The sequence below is a fragment of the Haplochromis burtoni genome, unplaced genomic scaffold, assembly GCF_018398535.1.
Source record: "Haplochromis burtoni strain Fernald_Lab_line unplaced genomic scaffold, NCSU_Asbu1 Contig_299, whole genome shotgun sequence".
Lineage (NCBI taxonomy): Eukaryota > Metazoa > Chordata > Actinopteri > Cichliformes > Cichlidae > Haplochromis > Haplochromis burtoni.
Window position 1 is genome coordinate 597747 of NW_024582660.1, and position 13429 is coordinate 611175.

Here is a 13429-nt window from a genome sequence, read left to right on the forward strand (position 1 = left end):
TGAAACACATTTTACTGTACCTAAGAGGCAATTTATTTCAGTGACCTTTTTACAAATCTGTTTGATGGTGCCTTCTCTCCCTCTCTCCCTGGATGAGGCCAATTGGCAGAGAGGGACAGCAGCTGGAGCAGTGGTCTTTTATACTCTATGTGATTACCCTGTGTGCGGCTCTGTCCTAATGCTGACAAAAGTTGCATTTTTTTTAAATGCATTAATTAATTAATTAATTAAAGCATTTTAAAAATGCATTAATCATGTTGTGGCAATACATGAAGACCTTATTGGAATAAACATGCAACAGAGTGATATTCAGTGTGAATGAACCAGGTTGAGTAGCGCTGTGGGTGGTTGGAAAGAAAGGGGTAACAAGAAGCACTCGGTAATATGAAACCTGTACATATACAGCTTGAGGGACTAATAGAAAGAAAGAGTGCTAAACAGTCAGAAATAATTGGTCAAGGGATGGTTTTGTCTTTTATCTGCTCAGATACATATAAACAATTTACATCCAATCCAGAAGTTGTAGAGAAGCTATGGTCATTACATAATGTTGCACAACAGTAATAACATGTAGATACAAAGCTGCAAAAGCATAGTATGTTGGACCCCTGAGTCATGGTATAGATGGAATGCAGTCTACACGAGTAAAGATCAATACCAAAGTGCAGCTGTGTCATTGGCTAACTGTCAGAACACATTTCCTGTCTCACTAAGATCAGCAAGTAATTCTCAGACAAGGTCAAATAAGCAGGATAGTCTGAAGAGTGTTCCCATTATTACATGCAGTAAAATGTTGCAGTTTTCCACAGAATTCCATAAACAAATGAGTTACATGTTGTCCTGGAGTATAAAGGCTCATATTCTTATCATGAAACAAGCAAGTTGTCTTTTATCATCACACCTACCTAAACTTAAAACTGATGAAGATGTATTCAGTCGATTTGCTTAAGTCATGTGCACATGTGTTATTTGTCTCCCATGTGTGGAACCTCATACTGGAAGCATGGATTTTTTCAGCCTATGTGTCACTCTGCAGCTCATAATGTCAACCTTTTATATAAGTCTGTAAATACTGAAGCCTGAATTCAGTCCCAAATATACTGTGTCTACAGTGTTGGGGAGTAACGGAATACATGTACAGGCATTACGTATTTAAAATACAAAATATGAGTAACTGTATTCCGTTACAGTTGCCGTTTAAAAAGGTGGTATTCAGAATACAGTTACATTGCTGAAATAAATGGATTACACGGCAGTCTTTTCTTTTTTCATATGTTAGGCTGTCCCCTCTCTATTTTTGGTAATTCCACGCCATTAAGAGGCTCTAATGCCTATGTCTCAAGAAATATTTTTTTTAATTATTGTTCAAAAAATTATTTAATATGAAGGCAACAGGCAGAGCCCTAAAGAATGTAGTCTCATGGGCAGTGTAGCCCAGTTGTAAGTAAGCTATTAAGACTCAACTCTATACTGTGTTCGTGTTTTCCTCCAAAACAATAAGTTCCGTTATCGCAGCCTTTCAACACCTCTCTCTGTCTCTTGCTGGCAAAGTTGACCCAGACAACAAAATAAAGCTAGTTTTCAGCTACGAGCCCGAAACAGAACCCGGCGTATTAGCCAGAGGTCCCTTTACTACGGTTCAGAGCCGCGGACCTGTTTTATATATGCGCGGAATGGTTTTCTATACGAGATCTAATGACCTAATGTCCACCCTACTGTTACTCATTTTATATTACGATTTAAAAATCCAGTTTGTATTGCTATGGCGAGTAACCTTCAGTAATAGTAATAAATCACACAGCAATAGTACATTCATGTAGTTGTAAAAAGCATGATGATATATTAAGTAATCCAGTATTCAGAATACGTTACTCTCATTGAGTAACGTAACGGAATACGAAGTAACCTTCCCAACACTGTGTGTCTACAACCGAGAAGAATGCTTCGGCAAAACTGTTCACTGAATGGACAGATAGCATAGTAATCAGGCATGTTCAAATGTTTGTGTTTAACTCTATTACTGGTAACACAAAATCTGTAGTTTAATATACTACTGAGATGACAGCAGCTGAAACTTGGTCGAACCTGCGTTATTTAAAAGGACAGTGAAGCCACGCACACCAGCAAATCTACAACAGAATAACTAAACAGAAAAGAATCAAGCTGTTACAATGGCCCCAGTCAAAGTCCAAATCTTCAGACTGACTAAAATTATGAGGAATTATTTAATAGAGCTGTCCAAAAATAAATAATTGCAAACCTCAATGAACTGTGCCAAAACATTGATAAGTGAGACTGATAAAGTCAGATAACTTCAAGTTAAAGGTGGCTCTCCAAGCTATTGTAGAACGTACTTTTTCACTGGACTACATTGAGTCCTGTGAAAACTTTCCTTTTCACATCAGTATAGTTATGCATTGGCTTGGGAGGCAGAGTAGGTGCTCAGAGGTTGTTTTTTAAGATTCCTTAGGAACCATGAAGTTTGGCTTAGCAACATTAACATGAGGACACGGCTAATCTGCCTCCATACAAATGTAACAAAGCTGCCAGCATTTGTAAATCCCACTCATTCCACTTAATTTTCCATTTTTAAAAAATCTTAAAATTAACACTTGCTATTTTGCACAGGTATTGGATAATTTATTGACTAAATAGAGTGATTCTCCCCAGTTTAGTAGCCACATAATGAGCAAGAATTCACTCTTCCTAGCTGAGAAAGTTGTAATAAGTGTGATTTAGAAGTGACTTTGGGTGGATTTATTTTTCTTTATTAAAGGCTGGATAAAAGAGGAAAAAGCCAGCTTGGCTATGTCAAAAGATAAAATAATCCAATCTATATAGCTATCTATTCTATCTCTCTATCAAGATAGATGTGTAAAAGTTACAAAATATAACTTTATATCAGCTGTCCATATATGTGAATTATGCAGTCTTGGCTTATATTCTTCTCTCTCTCTAAAAGTCTGTTCTTATACAGCACACAAAATTTAATTTTGAAGAAAATATATTTCGTCTGAGACTATGTTTGTGCTGTTTCAAAAACACTTTGTAATGAACATATCTCTATTATTTAGTTTCTTTCTTTCCAGTTATTATTCGGATAATAATCATATACTGGATGGATTGGGACTGCTGGCCAAATAATATGAAATTAATTTAAAATAATGGTTTGATATAAGTGTTGAAGACTCTTTTCCTTGGCTGAACTCTTGAGAGGTTTCCAGAATGCACTCATCTTTTGAATTCTAGATTATGTGACTACAGTAAAACATGTTTCCTTCAAAATATAATAGAAAATGAATTTTAGCTATACGGGAACTACATCAATCAATCAATCAATCAATCAATCAGTCAGTCAATCAGTCAATCAATACTTTATTTGTATAGCACATTTAAAAGACCAGAGGTACTCCAAAGTGCTTCTCAATAGTAAAATATGAAATAAAATGAATTACATATGGGTACAGATACATAGAGTGCAAATACATTTCCAGACAAAACATCTATCTATTATTGTAAATTATTAACTCGTTACATTTATGCATTTATGCATAATGCTATTTTAATTAACTTACTTATTTAAAAGTAAGTTATAACAGAATTAAATAAAGGGCAATAATTCAAGTGAGAGAGGCACAAAGTACTGACAAAAGAAAAGTATTCAGTAATTGAATCTCTGGAAGTCTGCACCCTAAAGAACCACAGTTGTAGTTGTATTCATCAAAATAACCAGTTGTACTCACTGAAATCAACATCTCCTAAATAAAGTGAAGAGCCTGTGGCTGCAGACCAAATCATACAGTGTTCTCCCAGACAATAAACACAATGGTCAAGTGAAAAGAGGATTACAAAGAGGCTGGGAGTCTGGATGACTTTAGGGGCCCAAAAATAGGACACATTCCTCTACTGCAAAGGGTGTGTGTGTATGTCAACAGGAATACATACCAAGCTCCTGCTGAGGGGGCCTAACTTTCCCCACACAGGAAGACAGCCCAAAAACAAAAGAACTAGCTGGTGTGAGCTGGCTTTGGAACAGGATGGAGGTGGATTGATTTCAGAACACAAAGGATTTTCTGAATTTTACTTTGAAGTTTTGACATAAGTACCTAGATATTTCACTGTGAAGTTAATGCGTAATTTTTTTGTCTTTGTCTGTTAGTAGTTTAGTGCAACACTGTCTCCTAAAAATAAAATGTATTTATCTTATATTATGTATAAGGCAAATTATATTATAATGTCTGTGAGGGGTATACAGTTTGAACGGTGTACAATTTCCTCATGGATACGGACCAGTGATTTTATTTCATAGTTATTATTGTACATGTACCCTTACATTATTCTCATACCTATATGCTCAGGACAAAAATGCACTGATTATGGCTTTAGGTAATATTATTTCCTGAAGCTAATAAGTCTAGGAACAGCAAAACTGGGAAAATTTGCAGTTGCAGGAACTGGTGCTGTATTTGCAATAACAGTAACAATAATAAAAAGTGCTCCATGTCCCAACTGTTTTAATGATGCCTAAATTCTACTTGCTAACCTTTAATTTTGTAGTGAAAAATCTCTCTATATAGAACATGAGTATAAATGTGTGCGTGAAAGATTTCAGTGTGGTTTTAGAGCTCAACACAGTTCTGAAATTGCCTGTTAAGGTGGCACATTAGGGTCTTTTAACAGCTTATGCTGGTTACCAGTCCATTTCAGCGATCTGTACAAACCTCTGCACAGCTACCACAAAGACATTTCTTCTGCTGGCTGTGGCAAGTGCAGGTATTATTATTAAAAGGTGCTATGTGGAGGTTCTTGTGGTTGTATGAGTGTTGCCATTTTTACCTTCGCTGTTACCCGACACCTTCATAGAAAAAAGGATCGTTTCAGGGCATACATCCATACATTCCATTTTTTGTAGATATCTTTAAATAGCGTCAGTAGTCATTTACTTTAAAAATAATGTAAAAGGTGCTAAAAACAAAAACATATTGCAACTTTTCAAACATCTCTGTACTTTTGATGTTTTATTTATAAAGTCCACAATGGGGTTGGCCCAAGGCATTAAAACTTTTAACCCTAGGCGTAGTAGCCTGTTCCATGTAGTTCATAAATGTAGCTCTTCTGACTATTCCTAATGCTATGTTTAGACTCCACAATAACAACATGGAAACAGGAAAATGAAATGTAAAATCAAAAAAGAAATCACCAACTGTATCATTGCATTATCAGTGCAATTTGTATCGGTGTAAAGTAACTACATCCTTATTTTAGAACGCTTCTCAACAGCCAGCTAAATAGACTTATGTGGTTGCTTTAGCTTTCTTTATTTTACATACACACGACAGCCAGTATCATCCCAGCCATTGTTTGTTTACATTCCTGTTTTAGGTAGTCTTTAATGACACGTCATTAAAGATGACATCACATAGGTTGCCAATGACAACTGGCAGGCAAGCTACAACTGGTTGGTGACTAAAGTCAAGTCTTCCTTTAAGCTTGGCCAGGTCCATGAAAGAACGTGCCAGGGTGACCTTCTTGTGCAGTGCAGTGTGAACTTGTCATATGCCTACACTTAAAAACAAAGGAAGCAGAACTTTCACAGTCCTAGCTGAAAAGCCTACATGAAGTTTAGACTGATTTAGAGGAGTATTATACTTGGTTGTGCACAGGAAAACAGATAACTGCATAGACACCGCAGATAAGTAGTTAGTCTTTTTTTTGAAGTGTGCCTAAATGGCATACATAGTTAGTGTAGTCACAAGAAACTGAAAAGCATAGAGGACCCTCGCTAGTATGGTGGATCTGTTTTTGTTTTGTTTTTTAAAAACTGTCTAGATTAAGATGTTAGCGGTTTCAGAGCCTGGGTTTGGTTTATGCTACTGTGTCCATTAACGTATATCATATTGGCCATTGTTGTAGACTGGCAGTGTGACCAGGAAGCAGAGGGTTGGTTGCTTATGGAAAATACTACAGAATGTAAAGTGGCCATGGTAATGAAAAAACCAGAAGCATCATCAAAGGTTGCAAGAGAAAGCCACACAATGGGAAAGCAGCCCTAGCACCAGAGAGATGAAATGACTAAAGGTCTGTAAGCTTATCTACAAGCTACAAGTTACACAATGGAATTTAATAGTAATTTGTTGGAATTTACTCTAAATCCCCGTCCCTTTTGTAATAGCCCGTTTTAACATTTCCTTCTAGCAGTTTGCTCTTTGTCTGTTTTGTAATTGTAATTTTCAGCAGGTTAGTTGTTTTTTTTCCTGTTCTCCTATTCTATGAACAGCGCATTTATTTACTGTTTCTTTCCCCTGTAAACACTTTTTTAAAAGTGCTCTATAATGAAACTTTATAGTGGACTTTACAGTACAGAACTATTCTGGAGTAATGCTGTAAAACACCTTGCTCAAATGATTTCCTCTACAGCTGTGGGGCTTTGCTTTGCCTACAGTTTTTACCGATGCGCTTTGCACAGAACTCTTCCAGTTAAGAGAGTATGGATCATTGCTAATAAAAGTATAAGTGTAATGAAAGCAGGCGGCAGTGAAATCACCCCGGGATCACAGCGGGGCTGAGCGGGTCTCTTCTGCTCTGGTGTATCCGTGGAAGTAGTTAGCGAACGTTTCTTTGCACAGTGATTAAGGGGGCGGACCAATAGCAACAAAGGAGACGGAGAGGAAGGTGGCTCCTCCTCTCCCTATCTCTCTCTCGCTCTCTCTGTGCTTTATAGATGTACATAATCCCTGAGATGACCCAGAAAACAAACTCCTCTGACTGCCGAGACATTGCAGAGTTCGCCGCAGGGCTGCATGTAGCCGGAGCATCAGCTGAAGGAACTACGCCGGCACTGATCCAACTTCTCAGCCGATTCCACAATAAAATATCGGGTAGGTGTCATCTTCGGGTGCTATTTAAAACAGGTTGAAAGGCACCTCTTCGCCTTTGTCCTGTGGAGTATTTTCGTATTTCGCTACATAATTACACATAGAGAGACTGGTTGGATTCGGACGGAATCAATCATATTTCACCTTGCCACTTACTTTAACGGCATTATAGGTTTTCTGTTGCGGTCTTATCGCACCAAATGATAAAAAGAATCCGTAACGATGTGGATAAAAAAGAGGTTTCGTGCTTCTGTAATAATGACTATTACCCTCCCTCAGACTATCAAAGTGCCATTTGAATTACAATAACGATCAGTACATAAGCTCCACAGAGGGGATATAATTAGATATCACAAGAGCAGAATATTATAAGGATGGTTTAGGCTATTGAGGAAAGTCTCTTGTTTTATCAGCACTAAAAGGGTTGAATTGATACAAGCAGCCAGGGGCAAAGGCTGAGTTCATTCTAGGATGGTGGTATTTTAAAAACCTGAAACCTCTTTGTTTTTCCACATTCAAGCATTCTAGAGCATGGTTTGCTCTAGACCTTTTTTCACAACCATCCCATTTAGAGGCAGCTCATGGAATAATGTCATCATTTTAACAAGCTAATTATGTTCACTGAGTCGGATCTGTTTGCCATGTAGGAAATCTTAATGTGAGATGTTTAGTAAGGACAGAGGTGTTGTGTGTTGAGGTTGAGGGGGTGGTCTTAAAAAGCATTTCTCTGTGTCCTTTGGGCTGCAAGGGTATTGCTGCCCTCCCTTGTTAGTGTGAGACTGAGGGGTAATTCACTGATGGTGTAATTTTGGAGGCTTTGACTTTTCTTTTTTTTTTCCACACAGGAAATTAAAGTGTTCAAATAGAGAAGCAGAAATCATAGAAGCTGAGGAAAAATAAGTTTTGAACCAATTATGTTTGGTTTTTTGTTTTGTTGTTTCAAGGGACTTGAATTAAGTGATGCAGTGTCACACCTTTGCTAAATCATAAGCCCCTGAAGAGAGGCGTGACAGTAAAATGGTCTCACCTGATCTGCTAAGATCAAGATACCCCAACTTGGTCACTGAATTGTAGTTTTTCCATCATCTGCAGTCAGTTTTTGTGTGTTTCTGTGCCTCTAACTGGTAACTGAGATTTCAGCTGTCTTAATTTATACATGCTAACATATAGATGTGTTTATAGGTGTTATTTGAAAAAACTGTAGGGACCTATACAATAGATTTACAGCACAATTGGGTTAAAATATGGTGCTTGGTCAGCATGTTTTTATATACTGTTGTATATGCATACACATACTTTTTAGGATCAAGTTGGATATAGCTGCAGGCTTAAATTGTTATTTTGCTCTAAAAATATTTTTATAAACATGGGAATCATATGTGAATAGCTGGAGCTCCAGGAACATTTCATGTGTCTAAATTATTACATGCAATGGTGATACTACATGAGATAAAATAACATGGAAAATGCAAAAATGGAGGTTTAGATAAGATGCACAATTACTTAGATAAGCTGGTATAATACATACAGCATTCCAGATCTTCCACACAACTTTTGTTTGTAATGCAGGTTTTTAAAGTTTTTATATCCAGCCCAAAATAAACCTGTTGGCAACAGTTTTTGGTGAATTGTACCAAATACAATTGATTTATTTCCTTTGCCAAATATTAGATCATTGGAAGATGTTCAAACTGTTAAATTTAATTGAAAAGTGGCATTGATGAACGTTAACAACTTTAGCATTAGCTATCTTGGCAATCAAAAAAAACTGCTTGAGTTTTCCTTGAGTTATTCCTTATTTTGTTATTCTAGAAAGCCCTTAAAAAGCTGGTTTCTCACTTGTCCTTATGAATAAATAGAACTTTTGCAATATGTAAAGTGGGTTCTTGCCAGTTTAAACTGTACATATTTAAACTTGTCTACTTTATGCAATGGGTTCTATTTCAAATCTAATGGTATATTGTGCTGGTTGTTAATGGTTTTGTAGGGCGACATGGCTGAACACATGATGATGCCCATGAACCATGGCTTCAGGATGGGCATGAATGGGCCACCACAGCACAACTGCCAGCGCAGTCTGCCCAATGGCCAGGTAATGCACTATGGCAGGAACCCTCAGAGCAATATGGAAGCTGCCATGAGACAGAGACCGGGTATGGTGGGACCTGGAGGGATGGTCCCTGTGAATGGAGCTCCCATGGCCAACCACCACCACCACCAAATGATGTCTGGTAACATGATGTACAATGGCCAGTGTCCACAGCAACAGCAACAGCACCACCACTTGCACTCTCAGCAGCAGCAGCAGCAGCAGCAGCAGGGAGGACACCCACAGCAGTACCTCCCTGGGAATCTCACTTCGCAGCAGCTCATGGCCAGCATGCACCTGCAAAAACTCAACACTCAGTATCACGGACACCCGCTGAGCTCAACTAATGGTCACCATCTGCCAAATGGTCCACAGTACCGGATGGGCCCGGGCCAGCTTTCCAGCATGCAACACATTAGTGGGCCTTTGGGGCTGAATGGTATGGACATGGATCTGATCGATGAGGAGGTTCTGACTTCACTGGTACTGGAATTTGGTTTAGATCGCATTCAGGAGCTTCCTGAGCTCTTCCTGGGACAGAATGAGTTTGACTTCATATCAGACTTTGTGTGCAAACAGCAGCCGAGCACAGTGAGCTGTTGAGGAATTTAGTTGAAAAGTGTTTGGTTTGTTTAGATTCAACAGCCCAAAGAATGACTGAATGGCCACAGTAGCACAGCGAGAGGAGACAATCCCCCTGTTCTGTTTGGGTATTTCTGTATTGTGAGTTGTTGAAGAACTGTAATGGGCAAAAACGCAGAAAAAACACCAGGTTTCTCTGCTTTGAGACGGTGCCAGCAAGATCCGCTGCCTTTGGCCAAAATGGGGCATCCTGATGCAGCGGGCTCCGTCTGTACCCATCTGGCCCACAGCACATGTGCCTACAGTGCCAAGGCTTTTGGACAATTGTAAATTTAACAAACACAATGAGAAAAGCTGACCTAAAAGACTGTCATTCTGGGTCCACCAGATTTGGTTTAATCTTTTAAAGTGTTTTATCTCTGATGACAATTTTAACTAGTAGCAGACTATAGATCATACAAATTTATAAAAAGGTAGTTCTCTGAATTTGCTTATATGAGGAAGTAAGGATTTTTGTGTGCATATTGAAGGCTGGCTCTTCAAAACTGACTTTCTTCAAAAGATGACATTTCCTTGAAGAGCAGGGAAATGAAGTCGTGCATCATTCCAGAGTGGCACATTTTAGTTTCTTTTGTGGGTAAAATGTGCTACATTGATTATTTCATTATTTCAGTCATTTAACTGACTGACTAGGTGAAATCTGCATTGCATCTGTTTCCTGCTAAGTAACTATGATTGAAACATTGGCAAAGTAGCACATTTCCTTGAGTCTTGGCTTTAACAAAGCTTTTATTTGTGCATCAAAGTCTCACCACTCCATGTCTGACATTCATATATGTGTTACAAGACAGGTTACTGCTGTATGGAACTGCAAGAACAGATGCACGGTGAATGCCCTCTTAGCATCTCAAAAACTGCATAATTATGGCCTATTTAAAATGTTAAGGAAAGTTAGGTCCACAACAAAATCAGTTACTGGTGGCATAGCTAATGCTTAAATTTGTTTTCCAAAACAGGATTTTTAAAAAATGCATTTGATTGCAGTCTTTGTGTGCTTAGTGTGTACGTTTGTGGAATAAGGTATTTAAATCCCACCGAAGGGCATCCTCATCCCAAAAGTCATCGGTTGGTAAACCGATCAGGAGACTGCGCAGAGAGAGGGAATGATAGAGAGAGAGATTTTGGCCTGTGGACACAATGCGTGGACACAGCACTCTGTGCAGCACTTAGTTTAATCATTATTTAAATCTGTCACTACCTGTGGCATTGATTTCATTAGACTGGAAGAGCAAACAAGTAGCAAAGCTGATGTTTTTTGCCATAAATGAGCTTGTTCTGCTGTGTTTCTACTGACAGGATTTGAATTACATGTTCTCACATGCTTGTCTTTACTGAGATCAGCTTGTGCATTCTCTAGTGACTCAGTAATTATAAAATGGACATATATGATGACTTTTTCTAAAAGTAATTAGGTTTTTGGTCAAGGGTGAAGCCTTTCCACAGCAGGTTGGATGCATGATAACTTTCTGTGCTCTTTGTGGAACTGTCGGAAGAGCCAGGGCGACACTGTGTTAATCTGTTCCAACACACCTGTGCTGCGATTCCTGCGTCTCACTGGAGATCTGCCATCTTGAAGCTCTTGAGTCCAACAATGGGCATTGAAATGCTGTTGTAAAGACAGAATAAGTGCCAGCACTCTGCTTCACTTTCTCCCTGCCAGAATTGCAGACACACTCACAACCTCATAGTTAAGGTGGAAATTCTTCTGGCCTTAGCAAGACAGTGGCCTCTGATTACCGCTGTATCAACAAGCGCAGCCTTTTTGTGTATTGTATCTTTGTACTGTAGACTAGAGCTGAAGCTGATCTAGATACATTTAAGGTACTTTCAAAAAAATGTTTAAAAAAGCATTGTCAGAAATAAATGTAAGTCAGTGGCTGATTTTGATGTATTGACAAGAGATTATATCCTACTTTTTTTGTTTATTTGTTTGTTTAGCGAAAAAGTGTGTAGATGTTTTTGGGTGCAGGGCCTGAAGCTTTAAGACCAAGTGGACTGCATGTGTTGAAGGATGCAAGAGGAATGCCACTGCTTTCTCACAAAGCAGCTGAGAATGTACAGCACAGTACTTTGTGGGAGCTTGTCTTACAATGGTAGATAAACATGTGAGATTGTAATCCTTATTCCAAATTACACACCATTAATTTGGGTGACAACCCACCCGCCTACCCTCCCTCACACATTCTCCTCATCCTCCTCCTTTCCCACTTCCACAAAGCTTTTGTAATGTTATTGATTATATTTGAAGAAAATGTATTTATTTTCAAATAAAATATTTATTTAAAGTGCTGTTTTTAATTGTATGTCAGTGATTTCTTAAACCACTCTTAAAAGGAGCCAAACATGTAACTTGTCATAAAGATACAGCACTGTTGATATATACCGAGAGCCTTGAGAGATGCTCTTTATTTGCCTGATCTTTTTTTTATTGGTTCTCAAGACTTCCACACCCACAATAAGCAATGAGCAAACAGAAGAGCAAAGTACAAGTTACATATCCTAAATAGTAGTGAGTCAGCACTCTGTCAACACAGAGAATGTTTTTGTTGATTCGTTGTGTTATATAATTTAAAAAAAAAGTTTAGCAACCTGCAAAGTAACAGCATACCAGAGTAAAGATTTATAAATACATACATACTAAATGGCTCAAATGGCTCACAGAGACATCCTCCCACACTGACACATTTAAATGACAAGTCTTGTTTTCTCCTAAGGCTTTTATTTCTCTGTTAGAGCTGAATAAAGAGCTCACTGCACATTTCCAGCTAGAAGTTTTGCTCTACCATTTTTCTAAAAGAACAGCTCTGTGGGGACTTACGATTAAAAAAAAGTCTAATTGAAATTCTAATTAGCTGTGCAGTAAAGTCATACTACTAGACCTCAAATACACGTGCTGTTTTACATGGTGTTCGTCAAGGCAGGATTTTGTCCTTGAGCTGTTTTTAATAGGTTGCTGAAAACAGTGAGAACTGGTGCAGGCTTGCAGGAACCCAAATCTGTAGAAGGACAGACACTAGTAGCATCTAAGATTTGTGCCACTAGCCATGGATTGCAGACAGTCAAGTGCTAAGTAACCCAAACCAAAATGTTGTCCATCCTCTAAACATTTAATCCATGATGTTTTATTAAGTAAAATCTAAGAAAGAAGCCTGCATTACATTGCCTACACAATTAAAGTTATTTTAAAATGACTAGAGTAAACGAATTAAAACACATAGGCTTTATACTGCAATATAATGAATTGTAAATAAACACTATGTAGCAGGTTCAGAAATGTGCTGGACTTAGGAAACATTTTTGTCTTCATGACAAACGAGAGAAACCCAAATAAAGATAAATAAGGTGTAACAACAAAGACTATATAAAATAATTTAAATAATGAAAAGGTAATGCTATGCAGCAATGTGCAAAATTTTTAAAGCCCTTGTAAGGATGCTTTCAAAATTGCAGTGGTTCAATCAGCTATTTCATAAAATTGAACTCAAATCACTTCTCATTGACTAATCTGCATATAGTTGTTAACCCTGAGACCAAAGTCATCATAGGTACACTATGATGCAGTCTCCCCCAATAGACTGCTGAGACCACTAAGAGTCAAATCCACTGCCTTTCAGTTTCATCTTGAAATTCTCTCCAGGAAATTTCTAAACAAAATCAGGGACAAAGTCTGAGTCCAAAGCTCACAGGGAACAGTGCTGACCAAGCTGTCAGTAAAGGTGGAAAGGACTACAGACTAAGCAGATTTCAAAGACGTATACCAGGAATGATTACTTGGCCATCATATCTGTCTGTATATCTATCTATCTATAACTGTCTCAATGTC

General features: G+C 38.1%; 1 protein-coding gene across 1 annotated transcript; it reads left to right on the forward strand.

Annotated features, from left to right (window-relative positions):
* Positions 1-6707: 6707 nt before the first annotated feature.
* On the forward strand, positions 6708-12975 carry LOC102306047 (cbp/p300-interacting transactivator 3). The gene is made up of 2 exons (XM_005940996.3): positions 6708-6878; positions 8863-12975. Exon 2 carries the CDS (start codon positions 8869-8871, stop codon positions 9565-9567), a length of 699 nt encoding a protein of 232 aa, XP_005941058.1. The 5' UTR covers positions 6708-6878; positions 8863-8868; the 3' UTR covers positions 9568-12975.
* The last annotated feature ends 454 nt before the right edge of the window (positions 12976-13429 follow it).

Excerpts from the sequence above, each read along its gene's own strand:
- LOC102306047 (XM_005940996.3), top strand. The coding sequence starts at position 8,869 with ATGGCTGAACACATGATGATGCCCATGAACCATGGCTTCAGGATGGGC.